At 40.7% G+C, this 16,209-nt stretch overlaps 1 protein-coding gene across 1 annotated transcript; it reads right to left on the bottom strand.

Annotated features, from left to right (window-relative positions):
- Nucleotides 1-11,838: 11,838 nt before the first annotated feature.
- On the bottom strand, nt 11,839-15,985 carry LOC309683233 (cryptic protein-like; the record flags this gene model as incomplete). The annotated part of the gene is made up of 6 exons (XM_082497448.1): nt 11,839-11,963; nt 13,907-14,016; nt 14,118-14,232; nt 15,140-15,313; nt 15,428-15,477; nt 15,963-15,985. The coding sequence occupies 6 exons, from the start codon at nt 15,983-15,985 to the stop codon at nt 11,839-11,841; spliced, it is 597 nt and encodes a 198-aa protein (XP_082353574.1).
- Nucleotides 15,986-16,209: the final 224 nt, after the last annotated feature.

Here is a 16,209-nt window from a genome sequence, read left to right as displayed (position 1 = left end):
ACTTCATTAGATGAACCATTGGAAACTTCTAAGTACAGAAAGATTATTTATCTCTGAAACAAGATATATAAGCAGCAGTAGGCAATACACTTTTTGCTTTCTACCTGTTTGTCTTGAAGAGAAGACTATTCTTGTCAGTGTTGATGTCATTGTCACTTCTGATCAGGACAACACAGTACTCACTGGGCTTCACCACTCAGCAAGGAAGAGGTTTCCTGCTCTGCTTCATGTTCAAAGCAAGTCCCTTTCCTCCCCTCTCTTCAGTCCTCTCTACAGACTAACTGCTTAAGTTTTCTGGCTGTTATGTTATACATATACATACAAATCTACTGTATCAATCTGTGGGAATCTACCTATTGTAATGTGACAAGAGAATCTGGCCCTAGTGGGCTGTATTATGTATTGGTTGCCTTCTGGCTTTGAATACAATTAATGCTACACATTTTGACTTTCAAGAAAATCTCAGGGATGAACGAGTCTCTGACTTTCCTGTCAGGGAGACATCTCATGGATGAGGGCATTGGGTGACTGTGGAGGCTCATAGTGGAAGTGCATTAGTTTGAGTGCTTTAGACTAGTAGGGTGAGGACATGAAAGAGTGGAAATCTCTGAGAAGTCCTTAGTTGGGTTGTCCTCCAGTGATCTTGGTCAAAGCATCTGCTCTTTTTTCAAACTGTGCCACAAATCATGTAGATATTCTTGTGGTGGCCTTGGGATGAGCAGCCAGAACACAGTTTGATGAGTCATGAGTGCTTAGCACCTCTGAAAATGAAAAGTCACATGGACAAAGGAGACTGTTGATGTAGAGAGTGCAAAATCTCCCTCTTACGTGCCAGTGTTAAGGTAACTATGTAAAGCAATGGCCCTATAAAAGAAATAGCCTGAAATAGTAACCTCCTTCAATATAAAGTAAGCCCCATGAAATCAGTACCAATGGCTCCTCTGATCCTGGCAAGAAGGCTGCCAGAGCTGAGAATGCAGCTTGAATCCCTTGTAACTCCCCCAGTTGACTTCATATTCACAATCTTGTGTAGGCAGTTGAGAGACATATGTGATCCTCATCACAAAAATAGAACTTGTTGATGTTCATCCTTTACAGGTGTCTTCCAGTGGTCCAGATGCTATTTCTAAATTGGTTTTTTGAAGACTTAAAGGGAGTTGACTATTTATTTTCAAGGACATTGAGCCTTTTTGGGGAATTTGTTTGGATGTACCTTCCCTTCACGCTGGTGAGCTCCTATTCACTTCTTGGAAAGTGACTGCTCTTATATGATCCCTTCCTCTTTTTCTGTCATAGCTTCCCTATTAGTTGGTGCTGAAGTTATAGAATCATGGAATCATAGAATCGTAGAATAGTTTAAGTTGGAAGGCACCTTGAAGATCATCGAGTTCCAGCCACTCTGCCATAGGTAGGGACACCTCCCACTAGACTAGGTGGCCCAAGGCCACATCCAGCCTGGCCTTGAACACCTCCAGGGATGGAGCTTCCACAACTTCTCTGGGAAACCTGTTCCAGTGCCTCACCGCCCTCAGAGTGAAAAATGTCCTCCTAATATCTAATTTAAATCTACCCTTTTCCAGTTTATAGCCATTCCCCCTTGCCCTATCACTCCATGCCCTTGTAAAAAGTCCTTCCCCAGCTCTCCTGTAAGCCCCCTTTAGGTACTGGAAGGCTGCTATAAGGTCTTCCTGGAGCCTTCTTTCCTCCTGGCTGAACAATCCCAACTCTCTCAGCCTGTCGTCATAGGAGACGTGCTCCAGCCCTCTGATCATCTTTGTGGGCCTCCTCTGGACCGACTCCAACAGGTTCATGTCCTTCTTATGTTGAGGGCTCCAGAGCTGGACACAGTACTCTAGGTGGTGTCTCACCAGAGTGGAGCAGAGGAGCAGAATCACCTCCTTCAACCTGCTGGCCACACTTCTTTTGATGCAGCCCAGGATACAGTTGGCTTTCTGGGCTGCAATTGCACATTGCTGGCTCATGTTGAGCTTCTCATCAATCATCACACCCAGGTCCTTCTCCTCAGGTGTACTCTCAATCCATTCTCCACCGAGCCTGTATTTGTGTTTGGGATTGCCCTGACTCAGATGCAGGATCTTGCACTTGGCCTTGTTGGACTTCATGAGGCTGGCATGGGCCCACCTCTCCAGCCTGTCCAGGTCCCCCTGGTTGGCATCCTTCCCCTCCAGTGTGTCCACCTCGCCACACAGCGTGGTATCATCAGCAAACTTGCTGAAGGTACACTCGATCCCACTGTCCATGTCACCAACAAAGATGTTGAACAGCATCGGTCCCAGTACTGACCCCTGAGGAACACCACTCGTAACTGGTCTCCACTTGGACATTGGGTTGTTGACCGCAACACTTTCAGTCTGACCATCCACTCAGTTCCTCATCAGCCGAGTGGCCCATCTGTCAAATCCATGTCTCTCCAATTTAGAGACCAGGTATCATGTGGGAAATTAGTAGATTAGTTATCTACTAACAGCTGTATGAAGCTGTTGCAATAATCAACCACAGCTGAAAAATCCCTTTGTGTTAAGTTATGTTTCTGTTGGTGAGATTAAAGATGGGGAGTAGCATTTACCAGGCTTTGAAGTATGTTATTACTCCTGCATTTCTGCTTTCCTAAATTGCTCCTTAGACTTCCTTTTAAAAGAAAAGTTACTCAAATTTCTTTTTTGATCAACTAGCTACCATAGCTGATCTTTGCCTCTCTTATCTTCAGGCTGTTCCAGACACTCAGGTCCCTTAGCTCTTCTTGGTGCCTTTTCTTTGCAAAAGGGGTAGAAACCAGATCTCAGATCTTTAGAGTTTAAAATGAAGTTGTAGTGGAAGGTGCACGCCTTGGCAGATGGTCCTCCACAGATCCATGAGTACTTGTCTGCTCTGTGTGCCAGCTAGAAGCATTTTGGTCAGAAAACACTTTCACATTTTGAAGGTAAGGATGAGTTGACTATACTATTTGGAAATGAAGGCGTAGCACCTGTGGAATGTTTATGGGCTTGCAGGTAGATTTTGGTGGGGAAAGAACAGGCAGTGAGACAGTATTGTATCAATACACGGAAGGCTCTTGGCAGAAGAGATACATACCTATGGTTTTTTCCTGCCTTTTTACAGCAGCACAGATGTGGTGTTAGCCTAGCTGTACCTGTAAGGATTTTGTATAAAGTTGGAAAATGGGTATCCGGCATAGAATTTTCCTGAAATCATTAAAAGAAGGCAGTTCACTGCCCAGAGCACCATACAATTTTTCCTGATCTTCGCGTTTCTCTGATTTAGGGTGCACTGGCATAACTAAAATACCAGTGGCTTTTTATTCTTAATTCCTGAGAACATTTTTACAGGCAGAGGTGTTTACCCCTACCTTTTTCTAAGGTTAGAGCAACCCTTTGCCTAGCAGCAATTTGCATCATTATTCAGGAGAAGAATGGTACAGTAAGGGAGACCAGGCAGTATATACCGCAGTACCTATTTCAATATATTTTGCATTATTAAAGAAATATTTTTATTGTAGCTAAGATAATCACATATGTAGAATATCAAGGTCAGTGCATTAGAGTGTTAAGGAAAAACAATAAATGCAGCAGATATAACTAATTTATCTCTTGGGAACGTTATTTCACTCACTGACACATTTTCCTCTTTACCATCAATCTATAAGGCTGACTTCTGTGAAAAGGTTTAATTAACCTATCATCATGTACTTATTTATGGTGTCCTCAAATTATATTATCAAAATGCAATAGTCTGTTTTCTACCTCCACTCTATAAAATGTTCCGAGATCTGAATATTTTATACAAAACGGTGTTTTTTGAAAACAAGCATATTCAAGCCTATTTTGTATGTGTATCTTTCCATGCTGTCAAACTTTTAAATGCCAGCAGCCAGGCAAAACATATACTCTTGAAAAGTAACAAGTCCCTGTTACTTCTTTTCATCTGGCTATCTGATAAAACTCCTTTAAAATTAGTATTCAACACTTCAGAATCCAAGCACACAGGGCTGGTATAATTTGTCTTTCTGACACACTTAACCCAGCAAGTGGGTTCCTTGGTCTCTTTGATAGAACAGTAAGATTAAAGGTAATTATTTCACTTTCTGTAAGTCTTCACAGAGTGATACAAGAATCACTCCTCATCCCTCAGTAGGCTGGATCATGCTTATTCGCTCACTGCAAGTTTGATTTAACATGAGTGGAATGGTGATACGAAAACTACTTGAAAAAATAATGTATTTTTGCCCACAAAACTTTATTTTTGTGATAACCTTTACATAATTGTATGCTTCCTTTACTGGCCTAAGATTTTTTTTTGTCTTAATTGGCTAGGAAAAACTGTCTTTCATTGATTCTACAGTAAAGGTAACAACAGCCTTTGCGAAGTGCTGACAGTATGCTCAGTATACAGGGAGATATATGGTTTGTAGCTGAAGTAGCAGATAATAGCAGCTTCATCTTTTAAAAATTACATTTGAAAACCTGACACCTTGCATTCAAATACTTGCTGTGGTTTGTTTTGGGTATGTTAGGTTTTATCAGTAGCGTGAGGCTCAGGAAGTCATTCATTAGTGCCATATTCAGTCTCACACTTGTATCTGACTGCAAAGTTAAGAGTCAGTGTTATTAACTTCTGATGATGCCATCTCCTGGTGAGTGGCGCCTGCGCTGGTGGTGTGATCTAGGAGCAGTACAGACAAGATGGAAAATAAACAGCAAAACCAACAGGGCTGATAAAAATGTGGCTGAAATCAGAGTGTGCGGGCACTAAGGGTTTTTGCCTTGGAGTATGGAGCCAGACTCTGTGGTGACAGATACTTTATTAACTGTCAGAAAATAATCCATCAGTTTTTGTCAGTTGCTGAGGGCAGTTCATTCTTCCTATGCACTTGTAGAGTGCCTAGCACAGCAAAATCTCAATCTTGGTCAGGGCTTGTAGGCAGACTCTACTAGTAATATAGCAACAATGATGTTGCTTGCAATTCATGTTCATGGCTTTTAATGCTATTGTTTGCAATGAATCAGTGCACAGATTGCTAATAATGTGCCATCTTCTTCGCTCCATTTCTTTGGGCTTTCTTTCTTCACTTATATCACCTTCAGTGGTTGTGGCATCAAAGCCTTCTCCAGAATCGCCTTCATATGTGCATGCAACAGTGTCAGTTCATTGGTTTGATAGACTTTCAGTACGCAGCTTCTCTGCAAATACTGGATGAATCTAAATTTTCAACACTGCTAATGAATGGCATCTTTGTCTCCTGGTGAAAGGTACAGTGGCTGCATTGTGGCACCTCTGTGTAAAACAGTGAAAACGGCTCCGTCAGTTCAACAGAGTAATGGGCCTGAGTACCTTCCCATGTGATCCTGTGGGGGATCAAGTTACTGGTTATTCTTGCCTTCATAATGGACTGAGCTTGCTATACTTTTCATCATAGTGTATATTTTCATACCTTAAATGACATCTATATGGCTTTCTTCCTGCAACTTCTACGAATTTCAATATCCTTTACAAAGTGAAGATGGCAAAATGGCATGTAACATTCCATTAATGGTGTCACTACTGCTAAATACGTAATTATATTTTTCTCTTGTCCCCGTGGGATGTTGTACTGCTTACACACTGTAATGGGAATTCATGTGCAGATTTTCTGCACATTGACATTTAGTTCTTTCTGTTGTGTCTGCATTCCGGGTTGCTGTCTTCTTTGGAAAATAAGACCTGCAGTCTTCCTAACTCACCAAGCTATTAGCATTAAAGCAGTGATTATGTAACCAGTTTTGGCTTGTCTAACTGTGGGCTCCCCTTCACCTTTGCTGCATGTCTCTGCCACATCCCTGTGTCAGTAAAGGTGGTCTAGCTGGAAACTAGGGCAATAAAATCAGAAGATAAAATTTTGTATGGATAAGTGACTGGACATGGCTGACAGCATGGCCCTCCTTGATAGCAGTACAAAGGGGACAGTAGACACATGTCTTTGTGGTCTTGTTATCACCTCAAACTACTTGAGATAGCTGTAGCATTGGGCTTATACTTTGCACCTGGAATTTGCATTTGCGACATAGTTTTACCTGCATAGATGATTCCCTGTTGGAGCTGTTGGACTGGAGGTTGGCCTATGTGCATTTTTCTATTGATGTCTTACTGTTGAACTTTTGCAGTTGTTTTTAGTTAACATCACTCATGACAGGCATATCACTAAGAGGATGTGCTCAGATAAACAGAGAACACAGCATAGGAATGTATTTAATTGTCTTTTCTTGCATGTTATTGCAGTTCTGGAGATGTTGTGCTGCATGGCATTTCTGCACGAGTCTTTTTTCCACTGAGTTGCTACTCACATGTCCACGTAGACAGAGCTGGGGTATAGCCTCTGTGGAGAACAGTGGAAGGGAGAGACACAGAGGACAGAGCAAACTCCTATATTTCTTGTTTCCTCTGAAGGATGATGTTAAAAGCAATAGGAAATTTCCAGCTGTGTTACTAATATGCATCATAAATGTTATTGACCAAATCTAGCAAACCAACACCAGCATAGCAGACAGGAAAACAGAGCTCGGTTTATTTTCATCATCACATGGCCTTCATAATCTGCCTTCAAAGCTAAAGACAATGTTTACTGACACTTTTCTTCCAGTTGGGATTTCCACCCTGTACAAGTAGCAGCTTCATTACTGGTGCTGCATTATACTGGTTTAAGGTGAGGGAACATAATGTTGTGACTGAAAAAACAGGCTGATGTGTAAATCATGGGACTTGTCAAGTCTGTTAATCTTCCTTCTATTTTAAAACTTTTTGGTCCAAGAAACAGTCTTCAGAAGAGTTCATGTACAAAGTCAGGTGGGAAGGATCTTTGACACCTGTTCTTTTTGATCCTGACTCTCTGCTTGTTGTGTTTAAAGTTGCTTTTGCAAAGCATTGTACTACTTCTTCATCTTTAATTAAACTTTTCATGGTACCCCTTTCCATAATTTTTGGAAAGACACAATCTTGGTGGTACGAAAACAGGATGCACAACTTTGCCCACAAAACTTTCTAGAATTTGGCTAGACAGTTTCTGTCAGTATGGGGGACAGGACTGTCTGTTTCATTAGTCTACATACATTTACGAGATTTCCTCTTAATTAAAACCTGTTGAAATGCTTTATGAGTAGGATGAGTCACATAAAGCTTTATTTCTAGTTGGCAGATACAAGCAAGAAGGGGCAAAAGACACGCCACTGGTAGGAGATGCAGGATATTACATGCCATTGCCTATAAAGGAAGCTAATGTTCAGCACAGTTGTGCTGTCTGATGACAGAAAACTCTGCATGGACGGGTTGAAAATGTGTCCCATACTCCTGCCAGACCCAGTCTTGTGGCTTGGGGCCTCATAGGCTGTATGTCTATTTCTGCTCACAAGTCTCTGTGCCTAGCGAAAGGTGACCAGGTATGTCCCAGACAACATGAGAAGCTCAGAGCAGTATCTCGGCTGGCAGAAAAAGAGATCTTCTGAGTCCACGGGGCCAGCTGCCGGGAGGCTCAGCCAGGACAATGTGCCTTCTCTAACTAGTGGGACTATAATGCTGATGCCTTTCTGGCTGTTTGCTTTTGAGTCTTTATCAGTGCTTCTGTCCTGGTGGTAGATTCCCAGCATTTCAAGCAGACATTATCATACAAATAATGTCTGGACTGAAGCCTCACAGGCTGGTTTATAAATTGTAGTTTTGTAAAGATGTGGTTGGGCTGCAGCAGATGAAGACAGCTACTAATGAAAGCTATTGCTGTGCCAGCATGTACCTGAAGACAAACACTAGGCTCAACATGCATAAGGCATCGGGTTTTGTTCCAGTGGCATACGGCAGCTTCGTGCCCTTAACAAGAAGTCACCCTCACAGCAGCATAAGCCAAGGGCAAGGTCAATCAGCCAAATGTGGAGGGAATTACATGTTTTAATGTCTGCTCTGACCAAGAATGTGCTTTGCAATCACAAGGAGTGCTCATGACGCTTGGGTAATTTTGCAGAGCACAAGTATACAGCTGCTCAGCTGTTAAGTCTCCCACACATGACCGTGCTGCAAAAAGGTGAGACGGGCAGTGAGTTACAGGTGATGACTGCAGGGTGACTAGATAGGCCTCCACAAGACATACGCCTATAACTTGCAATTTGCAGGGCTGCTCAGTACACGAGCCAGCCTTCCGTGCTATATCAGCCTTCCAATAAGCGGAAGCCAAAATATAAATTTGCTATATACTTGCTCAGGCACATGAAACTGGTGGGTCTAATGATCCAGACACATAGCCTGCTGACACACTGTTAGAGTCAATGAAAGATGAGTAACAAAATGTGTGTGGGTAGACCTTAGCAATCTTAAATATGCCAATTAAAAAAACCAACCCTGGGTAAGCAAGTGTGGGGAATTACTTCTGATTCTGTTTTGACTGGCTGAAAAAAAAAAAGGCCCTTTTCACGGTTATAGGTGAGGAAAGGCTATCGGCACCTACTGGTGCCATTCACACTTCTCAGGGACAACAGAAATTCATCTTTCCTTGCTAGAAATAAAGTCACCCTGAGAGATAACCATCAGATACTCGAAGAACCTAATGAGTGATGCTTTCTCAGCATCTGGTGCCTGCAAGTTATTTTTTCAGGTTTGTATGAGGAAACCTTGGTGCACTAGATGGCTTTTATGCAAAAGGAATCATTTCCTTTAAATGGGCAGTGTGCTAAGGGCAGATGGCAGCATCCCCCAGCAGACCTGTCCAGGTCCGTGGAGCTCCAGCTCTGGGGGCTCTTGGCCACAGAGGAGGCAGCCCCCACCACCATTCTGCTCCCGCGGTCTGGGGTCCTTATCAGCAGCGTGCCCTGAGGACTGTTGGAGGCTGGAGCAATTGCAGGGGTGAAGCAGCGGAAGCCAGTCACGGGTTGCACTATTTGTTTTAGTTTTGGAGTCAACTGCGAAGAGCGAAATGTCTAACGGCTCTGGGGCCTGTGAAGCATTTGATAAATATTTCTCTTTGAGGGTCTTTGCCCTGCCCAAACGTGGCTGCATATAGAGAGGGCACACGCATGAACTTGTGACAACAGATGTCTATTTTGCTGGGACGTGCCGTGTTTGACAGAGTGGCCCATAAACAGTTAGCATGAGGCTGGAGAGCAAGCATCACTGTTTGCTATAAACAAACCCTACCACAGTGCCTGTAATTGCAGTGTTAGAAAGTTGGCCTGGCCTACATGGTAGCAGGGGAGGAAAATAATGCTTTCTTTTATCTGTCCTTGCAAACAGCTGGAGACAGATAAAAGCGGAGACAGTTTTAACCTAAGCAAAGATTGTGACTGTGTGCTTTCCTTTGTTCCTCAGTGGTTTCTGTTTTCTTCCTTCTTAGTTATATTTTTATTTGAGGATGAGACTATGCATGGGACAGATTTTGAATGCTTTTCCTTTTTTTTTTTTTTTCCCTCTCTTCTTTTTTCTTTAACTTAAGAAGATACCTGTTTCTCCTTAAACTCAACTCCCGTGGCTGCCTCTGCTTCACAGGTATGCAAGGACAACACTTCTGCTCCATTCTTCCTCCATATGGCTACTTCCAGAGCCCTGACACGAAGACCAGACAAATATCTTCCACAACTAACCATCACTGAGGATATGTTTTGCCATAGTATCGTAGATATAAAACACTCCTGAAGCAATAATTTTCAGATTTTCCAGCAACATGGAATGCAATGGCATAAGATAGAGGAAAGGAACAGTTATCTTAAAAACAAACAAATAAAAACCTTCTGTCACTTCTTCCAGGTACACAGGAGAAAATTTTCAAATCCTAGCATTCAGAGTGAGTAGTGATTTACACTGACATTAATTAGAATCACTTACCCAGCTAAGTTCCCCATGCAATGCTTTGAAACTGTAGAAACTGTACCTTGCTGCTTTTAATTAGGTGCCTTGGACTGATGTTTCAGTACAGCATGAAAATGTTGCTTTGCTAGACTTTTCAATTGCTCTAATCCTTCAAGTCATACCGACCGAATAATGTATAGCTCCATCAGGGTGACTCTTGCAGGCATATAGACTCATCTACATAAGGAGTTATTCCAGATCAACTTTTCCTGATTAAATCTGCTGTGGATGTTATTGCAACAGAAATAGCTCTTCTGTTGTAAAACCTGCATTAGACCACTCTTTCCTTTTGTTAATTGCAGTCTTTTATGGCTCTGTATGTTTTCTGCTGGGATAAAAAATAATTATTACTTCAGATATATTTTTACTGTACTTTCCACATATATTGCCGTTTTCCTTCAAAAAGCAAAGCCTCTCTGAAGCACATTACAAGCTGTTTTGCCTGCAGACTTCTCAGGTATGCTTTATGGTGAGCCAAGATGTTTTCACAATGGCATTCCTGCAATTTCAACATCTGATAAATAAAGGCATGACTATTTTTCTCCAGCTGTTCTCTTTGATATTTAATTGTCCTAAGCTAGTACCTCCTTTTCAAAGCCTGTGGAAACACAGGCATATAGATACAGATGAGGTTGTGGCAAATAATGAGAAAAGGACTGTTTCTGGTCGAGTGTATCTTAAGCATAGAGAGAGAAACCTCATTCTTTCCACTCAAGTCTAGGGTGTGTAAAGGAGCGGTCTGAATTCTTTGCAGTATTTAACATATATATGTTTTTACACAATGACTCCCTATAAAAGTCTGTTACTGAATAGTCATAGATTTAAAGGCATCCATAATACTATGCCATTTGTTGCTGATGCGTCCTTCTCTGCTTAATAGCTAGATTGTTGCCTTGGTTTGTGTCACCAAAGAAACTCACAAAGAAATTTTAAGAATTAAATATATTGAACTTTTTAAAGTAACTAGGGATTTTCTATATCAATAATGTCTTTTAAGCCAACAAAATTATAAATCTGGTCGTTTCTGTGTGGTAGCTCCACATTCAAAGAATGAAGGTACATTTCAGGCTTCTCTTCGCAATTTTTTTTTTAAACAAACATGTTTCTGGTGTTTTGTAAACTTGCATTACAAATATATTTTCAAATTACAAACATTTTTTATTTTATAGCCTAGGAATACTGATATTTAAATGGTATATAAATCAAGACAGGCTTCCTATAGAAAAAGTTAAAAGAAGTTGCTCTTGCTGTCCTTTTAAAAAGAAAAGAGGAGCTCATATTTCTAGGATGTGAAATAAAACAAACCCCCAAAAGATAAATAAATTGCAACTGTATGTTCTTAAAAAACATACTTCCTGCTAAGATTATGCATAGCTATAATAAATGATAATAAAACCCCAAAAGACTATATAACTTTTAGAGTTCTTCTGTATATTCTGGTATGAAATATAGCTACTCTGAAACCCCTCCTTATCTCTCCAAATTTCAGATTGTTCATTCTACCCTGCCCTTTTCTTACTGTTTTGTTACAGGATACAATACAATGACAAATGGTAGATAAGAATTTTCAAGTTTAAATAAAGACAAACATAACAGCTCTTCAGAAATGAAATCAGCTTTATTTGTTGAAATAGTTGTACTGTGTACAAAGGAAATGACTATAATTTACAATACTTAAGGCATAGAACATTGAGGGTTTTTTGCTTCCACTGGAAGATCAGTATTTTAGAACTAAAGAACCATTAGAATAAGACATTGAAAGTAGTAATAAAATAATAATATAATAATAAATACTTCACTTTCATATAATCTGAATTTATAATAATCCAAGCATTTCACCATCAACTAATACATCTTAATCTTCCTCCAACATATAGGTAGAAGTGTATTCTGTAGCTCACAGAAGAAAAAAACTGGATGACTCATAGTGAGGGTTACTTCAATCCTAAGATTTGTCCAGTTTCACAACTGCCAGCAACAGAGCTCCAGGAGGACAGTGAGCAGGCAAGCGAGTGCAAACATGGTTTGCTGTAATCTTAACCCATTAGAATAAATTCTGTTAATTTCCTCCTTTTCTGACTTCAGTTCTAAAAAAAAAAAAAAAATCGAGAAAATAAAATGGTTAATGAGTAAAATATGTAAATTTTAAAACACAAGGATTTTCAACATACTTTGAAAGTCCTCCAACATCTCACAGGTACTTAAGTTAAAGGTATCAGCTGTTAAAGCCAATCAAAGAGGCTATTTTCAGGAGAGAGATGTGAATAGATGTCCCATCAATGATCGTTTGAGGAGCAACTGATAGCACTTATCAGCTCTTGCAGACATTAATCTCAGAATAATCAAAAGTAAATACCAAGCAAGAGCAAGATCTTCACCAGAGGTATGCACTCAAGTCTTCATGTAGCCTTTTAACCCTTCCTTTAACAAGTAGGGGTTTTATTTATAAGCACAAGCAGAAAGCCATACCCTCATGCATGTGAAAGCCACTGGGTCTCTGCTCAGAGGATAAGCAGATGATTCTCCACTGCCACTTTTATTGCCTTTGTTAAACTAAGCTCAAGAGTAGTAAGCAGTAGACTGCTTTTACTGAGCTTGGTGAGGACTGTTAGGTCTTTTGCTCCTGTAATGGGAAACAATAGGGCTGATTCAAAGGTGAACACCCAAGGGAACTTGAACATTTAACTCTTCAGGAGAGTTTAAGGAGCAAGTTGGGTGTCACACATAATTAGTCAATACAAAAGACTTCAAGGCAAAAGCAGTTTTAGTGGTGGGATTTGTGTGTTTTTTGGATTGTTTGGTTTTTTTTTTTTTCTTTTTTCTTTCATTTTTTTGTTGTCTGTGGTTGCAAAGGTAGGAATGCCACGTTTCTTTTGCATTTCACTTCTTTGGACTTGTGGGCTTATGACACACTAGGACATATCCTGAGGACCTAGGAGGCTCAAGTTTTGAAATTTGCAATTAATTCCGAGTTGGTGGTATAACTCAGCAGTCACAGCTTCAATGCATTGCTACTCAGATAGGAATCTGGCCAGGAAAGAAGAGGCTGGTAATTCCTTGGAGTGCAAATGAATCTTGAAGCTATTTAGGTCTGTTGTTTTCTTACCCTGCTAACTAGTGATGTTGGCACAACTGAAGGACAGTATATTACACCACAGGGTGCGATTGAGATATCATGGATGGAGAAGGGCAAGAATATTTTGCACTAACTTTGCCACTGGAGATTAAAGTGATATTAAACTCTTATTTGTAATCTCAAGAGTACTGAAAATAGTCTGGATCTCAGTAGCCAGATATTGACAGAAAACAATTACTTGTAAAGCAATGATTCAAGAATTTATGCTTGCTGATACACTGTTTTCAAAAATACTCAAACCTTTATACAGGAATTTTCACACAGACTTGACTTAAGGTAAAATAGTGCTTTTGAGGAGACTGAGTGCTACTACTTTACACTGATCAGAACTACATACTTTTGTGGAGTATGCTCAGTCTTAGAAGTCTGTACAAGAACATTTTGAAGATTAAGATATAGATCTTAAAATAAGGTTCAGACTAGTTTTCTGCCATTATGCAAGAGCATGAAAGTTTTCAGTACTCGTTGCTCTAGTATAATAATGGTTTCTACTCCTACCACACCAGTTTATATTACCGTTTTTTCTCTTTCCTCATCTAAGAACGATTTTTGTATGCTTGCATGTAGTTTAGTTGACCTAATTGTCCTAGTTATGTGGGAAATCACAGATATGTGCAGGTTTTGCAGAACAGAGAAACTTTTAATACCTGTAATTTTTAATCAAAATGGGGGAAAGTTTCCTCCTACAGAAGATTATAAAGATCTCAAAAGAATTTTACCTGATGTACTATACAGGCACCAGCAGTATTATTAGCTATCTCACTAATGCTTTCTCTGAAGCAAAGCAGGCCACTGCAGAAGTCTAAATACAGCATCCTCGGAGTACCCCACCTTTTCGGAAGGCAATTCTCTTACTCACAAGATAAAAATGGTTGATTTAACGCCATTCCTTACCACAGTTATCGTGCATTATTTCTGAGAGACAGTTCAGAGTGCCATAGCCGCACCGACACAGCCAACAGCCCTTCAGTACCCAGGCACCATGCGCAATGCTGCCGCAGTTGCTGTCAAGGACAAGGGAGATATTTGGTACATCCCTGATCCCACCACAGAAAACCACCCGGACCCGCTCGCTCACTCTGTCTGGTTTTGGCCTCTTTTTTACCTTTGCCGCTCATCATGTTCACAGTATCTGCCAGTGAAATGCTTTAGGCAGGCACAGAAAGCCCCTAGGATACAGGTCCCTCCGTTTTGGCAGCAGTGTCTGTTCAGTTTTTTACCTGCAAGACAATAACACAGAAGTTGCCAAGCATCCCAGGGGCCGTGAACCTCCCCTTTTCCTCACTTGTTCTCTTAGGTATCTCCAGTTGCCAAAGGATATTAAGGATATCTAGTTTTATTGTCTTTAGAGACAATAAAATTATCTGCCTGTTAGGAGTGTTTGTTCAGTTAAACCCAGTTTGTTTAGTTAAGGATTAGAAGCAAACTACTAGGGATTACAGACGGTCAGGAAGCAACGCCTGGCAAGTCCTGGAGCAGCAGCAGCAGTAGCAGCATATATTCAAGTGAAATATTTCACTTTGACGGAGGCAGGTTTCAGTCACACTAGGAAACGGTGTATTGTTACTGGGAAGTAGCGCTTATTTTAAAAAGAGGAAGCTTTGTTACTGGGAAGAGTTGCTTCGTTTTGAGAAGGGAGGGGAATGCTCCCCCAGACTCCCAGGGTTGAGTACCAATCTAAAACTTAATATGTGTGGGAAGAAATATCAGTAGTCTGTCCTTTTTTTTTTTTTTTCCTCCTGTTAGTACTGTTGCTTTCAGATTATTATTTAATTAAAGCAAAACAAAAGTTTGACCTAATTTTTGGTCATGAAATACGGTGAATTTTAAGAAATGAATAGAATTTTACAAAATTTTACAAAGTTTTGCAAATCCAAGGGACCAACCCCTTCTTAATTCCTAGTACCCTTCCCTGTTATGCGTTACCACCTTTTGCAGGTAAGAGATCCCTGGTTCTACCTTAAATTTTTATCACCGTTTCCTAATTGGCCACGGGAATCATTTAAATAAACGGCCACAGAAAACGAACCGTCTTGAATCTTCCAGGACAACAGTTAGAGCATTACTGTGATATAATATTTTAAAAAGCAATTTAATGGCATTGTTTAAGTAAATAATGTTACCTACTCTCTGTAATCCCAGTGAAAGGTACCAATTCCCTGGAATTCTGTTGCTTTCTGCTTTCGTAACTCTGATTCATATCACTCAGACCATTTATAATAGTCCCTTCGTTCTTGGGCTGCTGCTTTTGTGCTGTGGCATTGAGACTTTTCACATCTTCCTCACGTTCTTTTTCACGGCCTTGACAGGAAATGTAAATATGAAGAAGAATGGTAGCTTGTAATGAAGCAATGAATACCGTAAATGTATAAGAGAAACACGGGGGGGGCGGGGGGGACACGAAGTTTTCCTTACCTTTTCCTAAATGAACAGCCTGCCAGACCAGAGTCACAGTGAAAAGAATTCTACAAAAAATAAAGAGCTGAAATAAATTTGTGCTGGTAAGACTGAAACACCAACGGGAAGATGGGGGGGGAGATATTTTCAAAGCTTTATCAACCATTGATAATATAAACTATAAATATTTTATGCCAACAGTAATCCGAATTAACACAACAAAAATCTTGAAAATTGGGGGGGTGGGGCGGGCAGAGAACGAGGACATACAGATTAGACTTGCTTCCAGAAAATTACAGATGCCATATATTTGCTGGTTGAGAACCAGTCAAAAATGCCTTTTCCTGTGCATTTCTTTACCACAACCAGGTTGTTCCCAGCAGTTACAAAAGCAGCAAAGGTAAGAGGAAAACATTAGCCTGTACTTCACCCGCAGTTCCAGGTAGGTTTGTTCCTTTCAGCTTCCTGGCCTGATTATCATCCCAGAAAAGCACTGCTAAAAGGAAAAGCAGCCTCGGCTAGAGAAAGTCCCAGGCAGCTCAGGCAGCCTTACCTAAGGTGATTTCCCCAGTACATTTTTCTGCAGCCTGAAATACTGTGAGGTCCTTCAGGAAAGCTTGAGCAGAAGGAAGAGGTCCAAAGCCCGTCACTGAAGGTTGTCGCATGCAGAGGTCCTCACACCGTAAACGGTAACAAGCGAAGGAGAAAAGAGGACGGATGAAACTTTTGTCTTTCTGTCCAGCTTATAACAACGTCGAAAAGACATAGTTCCCAGTTGTACCGCTCGCTGAGACCTCACT

The sequence above is a fragment of the Vanellus vanellus genome, assembly GCF_965231255.1.
Source record: "Vanellus vanellus genome assembly, chromosome: Z".
In the NCBI taxonomy this organism is placed as follows: Eukaryota; Metazoa; Chordata; class Aves; order Charadriiformes; family Charadriidae; genus Vanellus; species Vanellus vanellus.
Note: the sequence above shows the minus strand (reverse complement) of the source record. Positions and strands in the feature narration are given on the sequence as shown.